The sequence below is a fragment of the Protopterus annectens genome, chromosome 1.part1 (genome assembly GCF_019279795.1).
Source record: "Protopterus annectens isolate FY-2018-M chromosome 1.part1, PAN1.0, whole genome shotgun sequence".
In the NCBI taxonomy this organism is placed as follows: Eukaryota; Metazoa; Chordata; order Ceratodontiformes; family Protopteridae; genus Protopterus; species Protopterus annectens.
In genome coordinates, this window is record NC_056726.1 from 319,271,306 (window position 1) to 319,290,759 (window position 19,454).

Here is a 19,454-nt window from a genome sequence, read left to right on the forward strand (position 1 = left end):
TTAATAGGCAAATCTTATTTAAAGTGTTATAGTGGTTCAACTGGGACAAATCCAGGAGTGGCAAATGTCTTTCTCTTCCACAAAATAAATAAACAGGCAAAAAGAAATGTATAGTAAGAAACTGCATAAGATTAGTGAAAAATACAATTAGGTTAAAAAATGAAACCCACAAAGACTTTTCAAGAGGCCAAACTAGAAAATCAGTGTCAGAATACTTAAATACAAACTACAACTGTGAATTAACTAAAGTACACACAATCTTTCTAAATGAAACTAAACTAACACTTTTACAGTAAAACCTCTGAAAAAAACAAACCATTTCTTGTGGGATCCCCTCAAATTTACATATACTTGCTCTGAGTCACACTAGCATCTGGCAATACTTCATATTAATTAAAAGTTATGTACTCACCATAACTAGACATCTGTGTTGTCCATTTTCATTCTTCCCCAACTGATGGATTCAGATCCAATCCGCAGATTGGACTCGGTCACATACTCCAGACTTTGGATCTTGCTCTCGAGCTCCTCCTTCTACCCATAATATCCTATCCCATTCCCATTGAGTTTTGTTGCCACATGCACTATATCTAGACAAAGACAGGAATAGGAGGCAAAGAAATTGCTCAAACCCGGAACAACAGGTTTCAACAGGTAGTCCTATAGGTCTCTCCAGAAACAGAATGCTGGGGGATGGATGGGAGGGAATTTGAGGATGAATGAAAATGGACACCACGGACGCTAGTTATGGTTAGAACATAACTTATAAATCTGATGTGCTTTTTATTCTTCCTCACTTATGGCACAGAGTCCCCAGCTATGTTGATCTTCGGTGGCCCCCATGGAAAGATATTCCGGAGTAATGCCAAACCAAAGGTGGCTCTGCTTCTAGATATAGTACCCAGTTTGTAACGAGTAACAAAGGTATTGGCATTGGACCATGTAGCTGCTGCACAAATTTCATCAATAGATGTTCTAGACCAAAAAACAGATGAAGCAGTCATGGATCTGGTTGAATGAGCCTTAGGTGGTTTGGAAAAGGCCATGCCTTGTTGAGAGAATAAATCCAAGAAATGCAGTCTGTAATCCATTTTAATAAAGTGATCTTAGATACTGGTAATCCTAGTCGTTTTGGTGAAAAAGAAACAGTTGGTCTGACTTTCTGAAGTGTTTTGTTCTGTGATGGTAGAATCATAGCTGTCTGTGCACATCAAGGAGATGAAGCATGTAGTCTCCTTTATCTGAAAATTTTGAAAAGACAACTGCTAAATTAATAGATTGATTAATGTTATTTTCAGAGGCCACTTTGGGAAGAAAAGTAGAATTTGTCTGTAAGGTAACCCTTTCTTTATGGAAAATGGTGTAAAGGTTTTTTGAGGAGAGAACCTGGAGTTCAGATATCCTCTTAGCAAAAGTAATGGCTACTAAGAAGTCTGTTTTCCATGAAAGGAATGTTAACTCAGTGTTAGCTGAAGGTTCAAATGATTTCTGAGTTAGACTTTGTAGCACCAGTGTGTGAGATCCCAGGGAGCTGAGAGATCCTTTAAAGGTGGTCCGAAAAGAAAAATACTCTTTGGATGAAGCCAAGGAATAATTTCTATCTCCTATGTGGAAATTAGAAATAGCTGCTAACTGTAGTTTAATGGTAAAGAAACTAGACCCTTATTTGAAAAGGGTAACTAATAATTCAAGTACTGAAGAAACTGGAGCAGAGAAAGGGTCAAGCTTATTATTAAATGCCAAAAGCGAGAATCTTTTCCACTTGCTTTTATAGACTTTCTTAGTAGACTCTTTTCATGAAGCCAAGACAAAAGTACATATAGGAAAAGAAAGCCTGAGCTGTCTAACTATTACTGGAAGTGGGGAAACCATGTGTTTAGTTTGAGGGCCTGGATACTGGGATGTTGAATCCCTGATGGGTGAGACAGGAGATCCAGAGATGGCTCCAGTACCCATGGAAGATAATAATGGTGAGACCATAGGAAGGGGAACCATAACTTTTGAGGCCAGAACAAGGCAATGAGGATGACTGAGCTCTTAAGCCTACTTGCTTTCTGTAGAAATTTGGGTATCAAGGGTAGAGGTGGATAAACATAAAGGAGATCAGGGGGCCAAGCATGAACTAGAGCATCTCTTGGTGACTCCCCCTTAGGGAGAATAACAGGGAAGTACCTGCTAAACTTGATGTTGTTGTGGGGAGATGCAAAGAGGTCACAGCAAGGTTGGCCTCAGTGATGGAAGATCCTTTCCACCATTAACTAATTGAGAGAATACTCTTGAGGCATCAGGGTGGATCTGCTTAGTCTGTCTGCTAACACATTGGTTTTCTCCAGGATGTGGACTGCAACTAGAAAATGGTCTGATGAGATTGTCCATTCCCACACTCTCGTGGCCACTCTACAGTGGGGACAAGATTGGGTTCCTCCTTGTTTGCTGATGTACCAGACCACAGACATGTTGCTGGTCTGAATTGCAATAGTCTCCAGAAGGAAAACATCTTGAAAGGACTGCAGCATGCAAATGACAGCTCTCATCTCTAGTAGACTGATATGCAGATTGGTCTTTTGGGAAGATGACTGCCCGTCCCAGAAAATGCCCCTCATCCCAGCTGAGAAGCATCTATAGTCACTGTGGCTAGTGAAGTTGGCAAAACGAAAGGATGCTCTAGACAAATGTCATCCAACTGTATCCACCAATGCACATGTTGTCTGCAAATTGGAGTTAGTCTGACTGGAAAAGATAGGGGTTGACATAGAACGGAACACTGAGCAGCTAGTGCCCATTGAAGGATTTGCATCAAGAAGCATGCCAAAGGAAGTAATACAATAGCTGCTGCCATGGATCCTAGTGCCTGAAAAACTGATCTTGCTGAAGGAGATGGATGAGAAATAAGTTGATGAACTTGATTCATGATGGTAGACATGAGATGGGGTGTTAGTGAAGCTACCTGTGTTGTTGTATACAGAAATATACCAATGAACTTCAGGCTCTGGACTGGTGTTAGGTTTGACTTGGCATAGTTTATTGTTATACATAGTGGCAAATCTGGAGTAAATAGTCCCTTGACTGTAGGAGAAGATCCTTGGATGGGGCGGTGAGGAGCCAGTCTTCTATATATGGAAACACTCAGAATCCCTTGAGACTCAGATGAGCATGCACCACCACCACACATTTGGTGTGAAAGAAGATGACTCATGAAACTATCTGTATAAGGTCAGGGAATTTAAGGCTCACATGTTCAGTGATAGTATGAAATGCACAATAAAAGTGGTACAAATTTGAGGGAAGCCAATGCTTTAATTTTTGTGCTATTGTCCCATTATTCTCATGTATGACTGATAATCCATCCAGTCATCATGCTATTAGAAAAGAAACATTGAGAAAGGTAGCAGACGCAAACCTTAAGTTTTAATTTTTGGAAAACTGCCTTGTACAGACATTGAACATTGTTTCTACAATCAGAAAGTATGACATCTGGGTGCAGTGTCACTGTACCTTATACACATGGATTTGCAATGTGCTGAATATTGCTTTCTATGTAAATACATTCAGGTAACAGGTGAAGGTATAAAAAAGTAAATGAATAGTGTTTGTAATTGTGCCACATACCATAGACAAATTTGAAAGTGTGTGGTACGCTTGCAATGTAAATGTTCATATTGAGATCAACTAAATCTGCAAGTGTGTCCCCATTATAAAGAAAGTACAACTAAGTGACGCACTCACTTTCCAAACTTTTCCAACATACAAAGAAGCAGTTTCTGTGGGATCATTTGCCCTGCTTTACTGTTCCCCTTGTGTCTTGATCTAGTTGTCATAGAGTCTAGCAAAGCCGATCACTTTGAAGCTATATCTCCAGAAGACCTGTAGTCTTCCTGAAGCCCAGTTATCTGGCCAGCACCAGACAGTTACAACCCCCAAAGCTTCTCTAGAAGTCTTCATGATGAGTAACCCGCAATATGTTAAAAATGAGTACGTACACTTCCTGCCGATAGCCAGTTCCTGTTTATTAGGCACAATAATGAAGCATGCGTATCATAAGTATTCAACTGCGGTACCACCTTTATCATTCTTATAAGAAACGCGCAGTCTGGGTCTGAACTGCCTGCAAACAGCTAAAGTTAACTTTGAGTATGTGTCTACCTATTTGAGCCAATATTCATTTTCCCCTGGAGAGCACTGTGCTTTGGCTTGTAAGCAGCCCCCCACCTGCCACACACACACACACACACACACACACACACACACACACACACACACACACACACACACACACACACTCATCTTCCACTTTCTCTCTTATTCCCTTCTGTTAGCAAATAGTATCCATAACTGTTCAATACTGTGTGTTTGTTAATTTAAACTGAGACCACAGTAGCCTACTGATACAAGGTTATCCTGTTTTTTCCATCTGAGAAATGGTTAAGAAATTACTTACAGTTTCAGAGCAGTCCTTGGTCAATTCTGATTGTTTCTTAAACACAAACTTGTCTTTGCTTTGGCTCATTAGCAGCAGTACAAAAGAACTGCCTGCTCACACCCTTGTTCTCCCCCTCCCCTTCCTTGTTTATTACCTTAAGCCAATCCCAAAGTTAATAAATATTACCTGTGGCAGGCAGTATTTTTAAAACTACAATCCACTTTGCTACAGGCCCCGTGAGGAGCTCAGTGTCTCCCCAGTAAGTGTTTTACAACTGTAAATGCCTATTTATGTTGAATTCTGTTAGATATTTTACAACTGTATATGTTTATGTTGAATTGTGTTGACATCTAATATGATTTATGCTTTATTATTGGAAGTTACTATGGCATGCTAGCATTTTGTCTGCACCAAGTTGTTTTTAGTATAATAGTATGGTCTATTTGCATAGCTGCACCTTGTTCACTAATGTTATTCATGTAAATGTGTTGTATGTAGACAGCTCATACTGGTGTCTAATTATTTCTATATAATTATGCTGTTACTGGTGGATATAATCACATTAGAGACCCAGGACAGAGTGTTGCTCACTATATTTTTATCTGTGACTGCATAACTGTCTGATGAGGTTTCATGTTTTCCAATTGGCTCAGTATCTGCATATACTAGTAGTTACAGTAGTTATTTGCTCAGTTTGTTTTTTGTAATCTTTATAATATATCTGTACTATCTCAAAAGTGCTTACTCCTCTCTGTACTCTTCTTTTCTAGACCTAACACCACTCTTAAGTATTCAGCTGCGGTACCACCTTTATCATTCTTATAAGAAAAGTGTAGTCCGGGTCTGAACTGTCTGCAAACAGCTAAAGTTAACTTTGAGTATGTGTCTACCTGTTTAAGCCAATATTCATTTCCCCTGGACAGCACTGTGCCTTGGCTTGTAAGCAGCACACACACACACACACACACACTCATCTTCCACTTTCTCTCTTATTCCCTTCTGTTAACAAATAGTATCCATAATTGATAAATACTGCGTGTTTGTTAATTTAAACTGAGACCACAGTAGCCTACTGTTACAAGGTTATCCTGTTTTTCCACCTGAAAAATGGTTAAGAAATGACATACAGTTTCAGAGCAGTCCTTGGTCAATTCTGATTGTTTCTTAAACACAAACTTGTCTTTGCTTTGGCTCATTAGCAGCAGTACAAAAGAACTGCCTGCTCACACCCTTGTTCTCCCCCTCCCCTGTTTATTGCCTTAAGCCAATCCCAAAGTTCATAGGTTCATAGGTAGGTACTAGGCTATTGGCCCTAGGGCCTATATAAGCCTAGCCAAAGGTACCCTGGCTTTCGCCACCCAAGAAAATTATTTTCCTGTGCCACTGTCGAGCAGAGCCACAGAAGTGATCCCCGGGGTGAATTTCCTATCTCCCATCCAATCATCAAGATTTTTCTTGAACAGTGCTAATGAGGAGCTTTGTTTGATATAGACAGGTAGTTTGTTCCAGTGTATGGGAAGTCTCTGGGACAGGAATCTATCCCTCCAGCATGTTCTGTTTATTGTGGTGACGAGGTTTAGGTCCCTAGAGTGTGTAGCTCGTAGGGATTGGGATTTCTTTAAGTGGAGCATGTCTAAAAGCTCTGGGTTTGACATAGCTTTGTGTGTTAGGCAGAGATCGCCTCTGAGTAGGCGATATGCAACAGAGTAAAGCTGCAGTTTTTTGAGACAGTCTGCATAGGGCATCTCTTTGAGGCCAGTAATCCTCTTTGTGAGGCATTTCTGTGGCCTTTCCAGTTGTTGCAGATGTCTTGTGAGGTACATACCAAAAGGGGCACTGTACTCTATAATGGGTCTAATGAGTGACGAGTAGAGGGGAACAATGACCTCTTTTTTCCTGGATGAGAAACCTTTTGTGATGAGGTGTGCCACATAGAAGGATTTCCTGGGTCTATATTAGAATATCGAAAGATGTAAACACCGAATGTTTAAATGTCGAACTGTATTCAGCGAAAGCTGAAAATATCGAAGCAACAGAAAACCAAATTTTTTTCCTAGGGAAAGAATTCGGTTGTCCATTTCTGTTGCTTCTGTATTTTCAGCACTGTGGTGGAAAGTTACGGGTTGGGTTCAGGTAAGTGTGCGATTGAGTGTGGATTAGGTTAGTTAGGGTTAGGGTGCGGGTTAGGTATGTGTGCGATTCTATGGATGCGAGGGTTAGGGTGGGTTAGGTCAGTTAGGGTAGGGCACGAGTTAGGTATGTGTGCGATTGTGTGGATGTAAGGGTTAGGGTGGGTAAGGTGAGTTAGGGTTAGGGCGCAGGTCAGGTAAGTGTGCGATTGTGTGGACATGAGGGTTAGGGCGGGGTAGGTGAGTTAGGGTTAGGGCGCAGGTGAGTATGATAGTGAAGGACCTTAGGGTTAGGGTTTGGGTTAAGGTAAGTGGATAGTTAGTGGTGTGTATATAGTTTAGTGTAGGGTTAGGTGTAAGATTTTAGGTGTATGTGTGGGGATTGCTGTTTGTTTGGTGTGCTTGTGTTGTGTGTATGTGTTTTGGAACTGTATGTTCGTTGTTTTCAGCTTTCGCTGAATACAGTTCAACATTTAAACATTCGGTGTTTACATCTTTCAATATTCTAATATAGACCCGGATTTCCTGACTACTGTGGCGATGTGATTATCAAAGGAGAGACTAATGTCCACCTGTGTCCCAAGGTCTCTTATCACACTTTCGGTGTTAAGTAGACTACCACCTATGTGGTAGTTCATAAGTACTGAGTTTTTACCAAAAGGAATGACAATGCACTTTTTGGCATTGAGCTTGAGGCCATGGCTTTGACACCAGGCATCTGTCTCAGCAAGACCCTTTTGTAGGATGTCCACATCTTTTGGAGTTTTGATTATGGCTCCTAGTTTGCAGTCATCTGCGAACTTTGTTAGCTAAAGACATTCTGTGTTGGCCTGTACTTCAGAAAAGTAGATACCAAACAGGAGGGGACCCAGGACTGAACCCTGTGGTACTCCACTTCTCACTGGTCTGAAGCTGGATTTGGAGTCTGCTACTTTCACAGTGTGGGTTCTGTCAGTGAGCCAGTTGGCAACCCATCTTGTGACATAGGGATTTATACCTAGTTTAGTGAGTTTATCTATAATTCCAGAGTGGGGGGTGGTGTCAAAAGCCTTGGCGAGATCTAGATAGGCTGTGTGAACCACCTTACCCTCATCTACAGCTTTGGTGACTGCTTCAAAGAAGTCTATCAGGTTTAGGAGACATGATCTGCCTTTTACAAACACGAAGTGGGTGGGGTCCTGAGTTTGGAGATTACCAATGTCATTGTTTATAAGTTCCATGATGATACGCTCCATAGCCTTGCAGACCAGGCTCGTTTGGCTAATGGGGCGGTAGTTTCCGGGGTCTGTGGTGGCTCCCCCTTTGTGGAGTGGGATAACTGTCGCGCTGTGCCATTCAGTGGGCACATAGCCTGAGGTGAGGCTATGATTGAACATGGTACTTAGGTGGGGTGCCAGTTCGTTCTGTAGTTCATGTAGAACACAGCCTGGGATGTCGTCAGGTCCCATGGATGCTGTGTTCTTGGCTTTGGATAGTGTGTTTTTTACCTGTGCAGCCGTGATTACAGGAACTTTGCATTCTTCTGGTATAGAGATGGGCCCTTAAGGGGATGACAGAGGGGTAAAGTTAGCACTGAACCTATCTGCCAGGATGTTGGCAATATCCGTTGGTTCTGTATATTTAGTACCATTGTGCTGTAACTCAGAGCAGATCTGAGTGTTGCCATTGAGATTCTTGACATTGCTATAGAATGCTTTGTGGTTGTCTTTAGAGTCAGTGGCGATTTTGTTTTCATAACTAGCTTTGGAGGATTTTATGAGGGATCTCAGCTTCTTACTGAAGCTGACCAGGGAGTTTCTCCAATCATGGGATTTTACTCTTTAAATATTACCTGTGGCAGGCACCATTTTTAAAACTACAACCACCCTTTGACACTATCATATGTTCATTTATCAGTTTACTCTGTTACCTGATTGTTTCCAGCCCCCTATTACCTCCCGCCCCCAGTGGTCCTACCTTTATTACACTCACAAACCCCTCCCATCTTTCCAATAGCCAACCACAGCGCTAACCCAGCACTACCTCCTCCATTTTCCCACTACTATCACACCTCCTCAACTCACATGTACAAGCATACCTTACCTATGCTCACTACATGCACTCTCCTTGCGTATCTTACATCCTACCAAAGCTCCATCATTTCCCCACTCAACCACTACCACTGTACTACTACTTACACCACAACTCATGTCTCACCCTCACTCAGCTCCCCTCCCACCAGCTCAAGAACCATCCCTATGCACCCCCTGCATATTCTACCAACTATATTACTCAAACATAAAGCATCTCTACAACTTAACATAGTAACCCTCCCACCATACCTATTACCCACAGAGCACAATCATAAAGTTTCCCTAATAAACAAACATATTCAAAAACTGAGAAAACTAATAACCTCATGCATATCAAAACTAGCCCTAAGTGGAGACATCCACCCCCAACCCTGGCCCTACCATCTCCAACCCCAATCCTCATAATCAGACTAGAAACCACAACTTCTCCCATTATCACAGCCAACAGAAAGCCAAGTGACTTCCTTCTACTAAGCCTAAATATTAGAAGTATATTCAACAAAGTCCATGAACTCCATGCCACCATAGACTTGTACTCTCCAGATATAGTCATCCTGACAGAAACCTGGCTAAAACCTCACATTACCAGTGAGCAAATACTCCCTACCGGTTATGGCATACTAAGAGTAGACCGGCTAAACAAGAAAGGAGGCGGTGTAGCTATAATATTTAAACAGCATCTAAACATCCAGATCTTAAAATCATCAGCTCCACAAATAGGCAATGAAGAAATAATATATACCAACCTCAAAATAAACCAAAACAGAACCATCAACATAATTGGATGCTACTTCCCACCTGGCCAAAACATCCCTCCACTAGAAAACCTCCTCAGCTGGTGTACCCACCATCTCCCCCAAGAACCTATCATTTTAGGTGATTTCAATATTGACTGGCAATCCTGTTCTTGCAACAATCCAACCCATCATATAAACTTTCATGGCCAACTAGTCCACTCGCCAACCAGGATAAATAAAAACTCCAGCAAGCACACTACCCTGGATTGGATAGTGGTCAGTAATAGCCCCCAGTCATATATAACAGGCTGCTTATCAGATAGCCTCAGTGGTCACTCCCCAACATTCCTACTCAAAAAATACCTATACCAAGCTAAACCTGTCATCTACCGTCAAACGTAAAAACTAAACTTTAACCCACTCACGTTCATCTCATCCCTCAAAGAATGTAACTGGCATCCCCTAAAGTACCTCAGTCTTGATGACGCAGTTGAATTTTTTAATACTACCTTCCTGAGCATCCTTAATTACCATGCCCCATAAGTCTTTCCAGAACGTAGGCACAACCCTCCCCATGGCTACAGAAAACCACTAAGTCAGAAATGAAAAACAGGGATAAAGCCTGGGAGCACTGGCACAAAACCAAAACCCCTCAACTAGACAGAAATTGCTAGAACTACAATAGAGTTAAAAAGCTAATAAAACAGGACAAATTCCAATACTACCAGTCTGCCCTAGACTCCTCCCAACACAGCCCCAAACAATTCTGGTCCTCCATAAACTCCATCCTCCACCCAGGTAAAGTCAGTACCCCTCCTCCTAACATCCCTCACTCCTCCAAAAATATTGCTACCTCATTCAACACACACTTCACACAAACCATACTATCACTAGTTAAACAACACAACCCCATCCCTCCAACCCACACCGTCAACTAGTAACCTCACCACTGCCTTCTCTTTTTCTCCTGTACCTACCTCCAACATAAAAAAAAACTCTTAACTAAACTTAAGCCCACCAAATTAGCAGCAGACAACCTCCCAAGTGAATACCTACAAATTGCAGCTGATGCTCTGGCCTACTCAGTATCCATCTTGATTAACTGATCTCTGTCAGAAAGTTACATTCCCCACACTGTGGAAAGTATCACATATAATTCCCCTCCACAGAACTAACCAATTACCGCCCCATAGCTATTCCCTCTCCACTCTCCAAAATACTAGAGAGATGCATACATTCTCAGGTCTCAGACTACCTGGAAGGCAAGTTGAAACTGCTACAAAACAAAACCACTGAGAAAAAATAGCGTATACTATTTTATTAGCCGCTTTCGTACAAAAACTTCTTCAGAATGATAACATTCTATATTTTCTCATTTTTATTAGGTTTCTCATGAATTGTTAAGATTGTGTAGGAGTTTTTAAAGTTTTATGTTAAAATTAAAATTGTATTAATTTTGGTCTTAATTGATTTATTAGTCACATGATTATTATAAGGTATTTAAGAGGTTAGTTGTTTTAATGTTATCATTCTGAAGAAGTTTTTGTACTGACTAATAAAATAGTATACGCTATTTTTTCTCAGTGGTTTTGTTTTGTAGCAGTTTCAACTTGCCTTCCTGGACGTGTTTATTTTATTGGTTGGACTACTTTTTTTGTTTATTGGTTGTGTATAACGTCTATGGCGGAGGCTAGTGAAGATCCCCTGCTTAATGTGAGCATTCATGCAACTCCTTCCATGGAAACTGGGAACTTTAATATGCTCCTGTTTGCGACCCTCGTTGAGATAAAAAACTCACTAAAGGTTTTATCTTCGCGATCTCATGACCCGGAAGCCACCATTAGGGCTTCTAGTCCAGTAGGACTTCATTTCGAACCAGAGGTAGCAGTTCATCCGGAACGAGCATTGTGTGACTCCAATTCAGCAGCTCCAGTTCGTCAACGCATTATTGGTCGGGTAACGTTTCAGGAATTCATCGACCGTGCTGACAATCCATTCAAGGAGCTGGGTACAGCGGAAGAGACGCCAAATGTGTTTTTCAACAAGGACTTTAATTCCAAACGGGAGCAGTTACTAAGACTCCTCAAAAGGTATGATGCTATTCACATCGAAAACTGTTACTTTGCCCGTTGTTTGGAGCTTCAAATAGTTCCAAAGGGCTTAAGGTTCTTTAAGTGCCCCAATGGGGTTCAAACTGGTGATGCATTTTTCGGTGAACTTGTTTGTTTTTTTAACGAAGCGGGACTACGGTTCCTAAAGTTACTTTATGACAATAACTTGACGAAAAAAGAAGCACTTAGGAAGGAAATTATGGAGCTAGAGGCCTTCTTTATACAATCTCTAGGAAACGCTAAGTTTTGTGACTTCTTTGAAACCGTTTCTAAAGAAACGGAACAGTTTTCAATTGACAATACCAACAGAAAGCACTTAAAACTGTTGCGTGATGTGGAATCCTATAAAAACAACTCCGCTTACACTAACTTTGGGATTCCCAATAAATTAACTAGACTTGTTAACAATAAAGGACAAGGTCACAATAAAACTGACAACGGACTTTATTTCAAAGGTGTGGGACAAGGAAGTAGTGCCCGTGGGTCAAATAATAATTTTTCAAAAAGGCTTGAATCTTCTGACCGCTTTAAAACCAATTCAAGCGACCGGGTGGTTCCCAAGACACCTTTTAGTAACAATATCCCCTTGGATAAAGGGCAGGGTGAACACATTCCGTTGGCAGATGATGAGAATTTTCCACCGTTGCCTTCAATGGACATTTCTAATAAGAATAATGTCGCTAGTTCCACTGTAGCGACAGGGACAGCATTTTCTGCCCCTTTGCCAACTTCTGGAACAGTATCCAATCGAAAAAATCAAGTAGCGACTAAAACTATTTCAACAAGAAGCCGAACTTTTTTGAATTCCCAGTCTTCAGGGGACGAGACATAGCAACTACCAACGAACACTTTAGTATTATAAACCTAACGGACCATATTTTTTGTAATGAGGAACTTGAAGTATTAAAATTAGGTTTAAATTTTATTCCAGACAATAGGGCTAATTATGTGAGAACTGTTGTGGATATCAAAAAATATTCTAGGAAGTTAAATTTACATTTTTTGTTACATGAGCTTCCTTCCACTCGAAACACCTTTGTTAAACCTTCTCTTTATTGTCCCAAGTTACATCATACCTTAAAGGTTTTTGAAGAAACCTGCATTAAGGAAGTAGACAGTCTATTGTGCCATTATTCTAATTTTAAAGATAATTTGTCAAGGGAGGAAAGGTTGGCTTTGAATAATTTAGAACATTTGACTGGTGAATTTCGTTTCATGAAAAGTGATAAGGGTAACAATATAGTTATTATGAAAAAAGAGATGTATGAAAAGGGCATGTTGGACCTTTTGGGCAACCAGGATGAATATGAAATTATTTCTCTTTTTGAAATTAAACGACGATATCGTTTAATTCAGACCTTCCTGTATGATGCCCTTATGAATGGGGAAATTTCCCTAGAACTATACGAATTTTGTGACACTGATTACCCCAGGATAGGTGTACTTTTTGGGATTCCCAAGGTACACAAGTCCGCTACTAAGCCACCTTTCAGACCAATTGTTTCGGCTCCCCATTCAGCCACTGAGGGAATTTCCTTGGTCCTTGATGCTATTCTTGGACCTGTGGTTTCAGAACAACCATCTTTTATTCTGGACTCTTGGCATTTCCTTAGGAGAATAAATCAATTTATTTGTACCCAAGGGTTTAATCCTGAATTACAGATTATGTTTACCCTGGATGTAGTTTCACTATTTACCTGTATCCCCCATTATGAGGGTGTAGAAGCCATTCGGGGTTTTTTGTCTACTAGTTGTTCCAATTTCAGTAACGACATAATGTCTATTTTGTGTCGGTTAACGGAGGTTAGTTTAGAAAATAATTTTTTTCTTTTTGGAAATACCTATTATCGACAGAAAAGAGGGGTGGCCATGGGTTCTTCAGCAGCTCCAGCATTTGCTAACCTGGTAATGGCCTGGTGGGAAAAACAATTTTTATCCACCTTGATAGATAAATTCAACATTCGCCTTTTTTGTCGTTTTATGGATGACTTGTTTTTCATTATTGATGGGGATAGTACCACCATTGACCAATTTTTTATGGAAGTTAATACTCTTTCTGATTATCTGAAATTTACCAAAGGATGTCAGGGGCATATGGTGAATTTTTTGGATGTGACTTTAAAATGGGATTTTTTAGAAAATAGAATGCATAGTTCTATTTTTCGTAAAAAAACTTTTAATAATGGTTACTTGCATTACAAAAGTGGTCATCCTAAATTTATTACTAACAACATCCCAAGGGGGCAATTCATACGGGCGAGCCGTATGACCTCCAAAGACTCCGATTTGGATGTCGAATTTACCTTCATTTCATCCTTATTTATCAACAGAGGTTATGAAGTTAATTTTTTGGATCGAACTAAAAAGGAAGTCTGGTCCAAAAGGGAAAGTAAATATTTTCCATTGTTAAATCTTACAAATAACGATGTGGACATTGTTTGTAGTAAGGGGACAGTAAATAAATTGGATGCAAATTTGATTTGTTCATTGGAAATGAGTTCCGACTGCAGGGAGATTCAAAACATTATAAGGAGAAATTGGGGTATTATTAAAGGCAACAAAGACATTTTTCAGGTTTTGGGTGAGAAACCAGTCTTTGTTCAAAAGAGTGGTTTAAATTTAAAAAGAATTTTTGAGAACCAACAAAATAGTGTTACTAAGCCAGCTACCCAGAAAAGGGGAATGTACCCTTGTAATAATTGTAATTTTTGTCGTTTTATTTTTACTGGACCCTATATTTCTGTCAGCACCCTTAATAGAACCCTGGAGGTCCCAGGTTTTGTAAATTGTGGAACCAGAGGAGTTGTTTACATCGCCCTGTGTTCAACCTGTGACGCCTTTTACATAGGGATGACCACCAGGGAATTTAGAATTCGTATAAGGGAGCATATTTACAGTATTAAGTCCAGGGATGAAAGGAATGCCCTGTTCAAGCATTCACAGAATTGTTCATTTTTTAAAAAATTTTTATTTTCCATATTAGAAGTGGGGAGGAAGGATAGGAGAGAAGGGGATTTTAAGAATTTCCTCTTACAAAGAGAATCCTACTGGCAAATAAAATTAAAGTCAGATACCCCCCCTGGACTCAATGAGACCATTAATATTAAATGTTATTTGAACAAGCGTAGGTTAAATGTAAATAAAACAGGACATTCTATATTTTCTCATTTTTATTAGGTTTCTCATGAATTGTTAAGATTGTGTAGGAGTTTTTAAAGTTTTATGTTAAAATTAAAATTGTATTAATTTTGGTCTTAATTGATTTATTAGTCACATGATTATTATAAGGTATTTAAGAGGTTAGTTGTTTTAATGTTATCATTCTGAAGAAGTTTTTGTACGAAAGCGGCTAATAAAATAGTATACGCTATTTTTTCTCAGTGGTTTTGTTTTGTAGCAGTTTCAACTTGCCTTCCTGGACGTGTTTATTTTATTGGTTGGACTACTTTTTTTGTCTCAGACTACCTCCTTACTAACAACCTCCTTTCCAATACTCAGCATGGTTTCCAACCAAACCATAGCACCACCACTGCCTTACTCCCCTTTACTAACACTATCCTTCAGCATAAAAACAATGGCTATCTCTCCTCTGCTACTTTCCTAGACCTATCTAAAGCATTTGACATGGTCCCACACAAACAACTCATCTCTGTCCTCAATAACCTATCCTTCTCTCAATCAGTCACCAACTGGTTTCAGAGTTACCTGTCTGACAGCCAACAATCCGTTGTATGGATCCATCCTTGGACCTCTACTCTTCTCTGTTTTCACCAATAATCTAGCCTCTGCCACCAAACATGGCACACTCATGCAATATGCAGATGACTCTACCATCATCTGCTCAGCCCAGTCCCTACCCAAACTGCAAAAAGTCACACAGGAAGCCTTTTCCTTTGTTGAAAGTTGGTTATCCGATGCCCAATTAATACTCAACCCAAACAAAACTAAACTACTCATCTTCCGACCCACCAAACATACTCAAAACAACTCTCAATTTAACATCACAGCAAAAGACAACACCGCTATATACCCAACTGAGCACAGCAAATTGCTAGGAGTGGAAATAGACAATAAACTAAAATTTGACATTCACATATCCATGACCATAAAAAATGCCCACAAAAAACTAGGAGCGTTATACAGAAATAAGCAACTTCTCACCAAAGCAACAAAGATTTCAATAGCAAATTCCCACCTTATCTCCACCCTGCTTTATGCCTCTCCAATATATACCAACCTAAGGCAATGCAAACTAAACAAGTTCGAGACCTGCTACAACAAAATCGCCAAATTCGCCACAGGGGCATCCTAGCGTAGTCACCACTGTCTCTCACTTGCTGAACTGGGCTGGCTTGAACTCCCTCACCTCCTTCAATGGTATCAACTATCACTCACCCACAAACTAGTAAACCATCCACTAAATGTCCCATCCCTCCAGAATCTACTCCAACCCTATCGCACCACCAGACCACTAAGATCCAGCAACAAAAATCACTTGCAGATCACTAAAGCCAATAACTCTGCTGGTGAAGCACTATTCTCTTGCGCCATAGCCAAATTATGGAACTCCCTCCCACCCACAATTACCTCCGTACCATCATGCACCCACTTCAAAACTTTACTAAAAGCGCACCTAAAAACATGCTGGCTATGCTCTTGCAACTCCCACTCTAATATCACCCACCCCATCCAACCACTACCTTTCTTTCCACCCCACTAACTACCTTGATTATAGGAAGCTCAGATGCTCATAAGCCTAGTACTTATTATACAGCAGGAACTTCTTATTGTAACATGTGTTAATGTCTGTTATGTACTTCGCAGATAAAGATTGTAGCTGTCTACTGATATACTATGTTCTTCATCTGTAAATATGTTTGTAATTAATTGCTATGTTAAATTGTTAATCGCTATGTAATCCAATGTAACTACTGTCTGTTTATTTTAACTGTGGAGCTTTTCTCCCCGGGCCTCTGCTGAAAATGGAACCTACATCCAGTCGGACACTCCCAGTCAACAAATGTAAATAAATAAAATAAATAAATAAAATACCTCTCAACTGTACAGCTTTTTGCAGAATGTCCATACTTTTGACTCATATTTTTTGGTCCATTTTTCATAACATTGTGGTTTTCTGGCAAATTAGAGGCAAATCATTAAAGAATGAAGTTAGAAAATAATGGCAGACATTTGAGTTTCAGACTTCATACCCTTCAGAAAATTCATGCCAGTGGAAAACCTGTTATTTTATCAACTTTGAAACAGCAACATTTAACAATTGTCCCTACTTTTGGGCATTTGTCTCACTTTTATTTATGGCTTTGTCCAGATTTCTTGCTTTAAGAGGTTGAGAGGTATGATGAGTATATCATATTCAAATCCACTGTTAGTGAGAGAAATGAGCATAGTGGGTATGCCACGATGGTATATACACAGACACACACACACACACACACACACACACACACACACACACACACACAAACAAACAAATGCTCAGATGCTGCTGGTGTACCTACTTGGCAAGTTGCTTTTCTGCATCAGCACAGAGTTCCAGAAGTCCCATCAGTACAGCCGACACATCCATATAAGGCTCCCATACTGTAAAACCTCTTCCAATTAGGTCAATTGCTGTTCTTCGAACAGTGGTATATGCTGGAAGTCTGGGACTTGGAGGTTGCAGCAGAAGGAATGTTAGAGCTTTACCTAAAATTAAAATAAGAAAGGATGCTTAAAAAGAAGGTCCAAACAATGTATGCTGCTAATCTATATGGAAAATGCCTAAGATGAAATGCTTAAGGGTAAAAAATGCTTTAAATACATTTCCATTTGCAAATATTTCTTAAAAGTTTACTGTAACAAATGTACAAGTTACCAAGTAAAAAGTCTCAGTCCAGAGTACAAAACTAAAAAAAAAAAAATACTGGACAGAGAAGGGCAAAGTACTGTAGTGGAGAACACAAGTTTATTTTAACGCAAAATTAAAACAGACGCTTTCATCCAAGTAACTCCCGGAATTCCTCAGAAATGAAAATCATTAAACCCAGATGGTTTTATACAAACTTGAAGTAGTCAGGTGATAAATCAATCAGGCATTTAAAGAGACATCCTTAAAAATGCAAAGCAGAAATAAAACCTCTACTAAAAACTTTAAAATAGAATATCAAATAAGCAAGAAATAAAATTGTCAAATGACTTAAAATATTTGCTTGCGTATAAAAGGATATTAGGACATATTGTTAGATAAATAAATAACATACCAATCATTAGATATGTAGAAACAGGAACATGTTGGTATATGTACTGGATGAATAAAATGTTAAAAAATAAAAAATATAAAAAATAAAAAATATAAAAAAAAAAATAAAAAATATAAAATATAAAATGTACAAGTTATTATGTGTACTGTAAAACCTGGAAAGGAAAATGTATTTCTCACAAATTATTCAGACAGTATACTTTTTGCTTGCCAGTATCCCCTGAAGTAGTATGATTGTGCAAGATACTCAACACAACAGCATTCCAATAAATTATACAAGCGCCTGCTTACTTTTGGGTAATGCCTGCCAATGACAAGTCTATCTGGCCAAAAACAAAAGCAGTCAAGGACTAGGTGAGTTAGATAAAATCAGCTACTATGAATACTCCACTGATGAAAGCTACATTTTGACTTTGAGCACTTCATTCCACCGGAGCATTTATTTGCATCCTAAGATGAAGGTATCCAGGAGCTGATTATAGCAATGGTGAGGTGCAGGAAGTTTGTGCATGGGAGGGGCTTTTAAAGACATTTGCTCAAATCAACCAAAGACTAGAGTTTTCAATCAAAATTGTGTTTCAGTAAATGTACTTCAGATATTTTAGCACAAGTGGCTTGTCCCTTCCATGGATTTTGTCAACCCCCTCCAAGCATTCTGAAATTAGAATTCTCATATTTGAAAACGACACATTCTATCAGTTATATCTTATTCTACTCAACACAGCAAAACAAATATGAAAAATACAAAATCATCAAAACCATTTTCTCTATTTGTTTTATATGACTGTAAAATGCACAGACCTACAGCCACTCCTTGAAAGGAGCAGGCATCAGGCAGGAAATAATCCGTAATGGGACTCCAATCCGTGACAGGACACACACAGGGTACACACTCACATACCTAGAAGCGATCTGAACAATTTCAATTCATTTGAGATTAAGAAGAAAAACAAACGTCCCTAAGAATGTCCACATGAAAAGGAGAACATACAAACTCCATACATAACTCAGCTTTGGCCGGCTAAGAACTTGCTGTATTCAACTGGACGTATAAGAGAATTTAAGTACCTTTATCTGCACTTTTTTTCAAAAAATACAGTATTTAAATTGATTTTAACTGTGTTGCAGGAATATTAACTGAACTGGAAGTTAGTCAGTGTTTGCTGAATTTTGTTATTTGCTAGTAATTACAGGTGTGAGGGTAGCCACATTCTTTGATTTCCTGTCCTTGCCTATTTAAGTGGTACAGTGTGAAATATTTTCTGCTTAAAAACCTCAGCTTTGGCCAGCTAAGAACTTGCTGTATTCAACTGGACGTATAAGAGAATTTAAGTACCTTTATCTGCACTTTTTTTCAAAAAAATACAGTATTTAAATTGATTTTAACTGTGTTGCAGGAACACTGGAATCAACTTCCTACTGAACTTACTTCTATTCCAACTCCTGTTCTGTTCAAACAAAAACTCAGAACTTACCTGAAAAAGCAATGGTTATGTCCCTGCTGTAACCCCGACTAGAACTCCCTACTATCCCCTCCATTTCCTCTCCTTGCCTATTTCTTCTACAAGCCTGGTACAGTTATAAGTGCTAACTCTTAATATCCTTCTCCTCCTCTAGGTCTATTTTCTTTTACTGAAAGCATAGATCTTTAATCTACTCACTTTGTTTTGTTCATTTTGTATACAGTATTTCTCTTACTCCTTAACTATAACTTCCTATAAAATAA

The 19,454-nt window shown here is 39.4% G+C and overlaps 1 protein-coding gene across 2 annotated transcripts in view; it reads right to left on the reverse strand.

The window, feature by feature from the left end:
- WDR7 (WD repeat domain 7) overlaps positions 1-19,454 on the reverse strand; it is a 3,592,087-nt gene that overhangs the window by 863,000 nt on the left and 2,709,633 nt on the right. For both annotated transcript variants that reach the window (XM_044074906.1, XM_044074897.1), the window contains one exon: positions 16,989-17,175. In XM_044074906.1, coding sequence (XP_043930841.1) covers positions 16,989-17,175 — 187 coding nt within the window. The remainder of the gene's footprint in view (positions 1-16,988; positions 17,176-19,454) is intronic.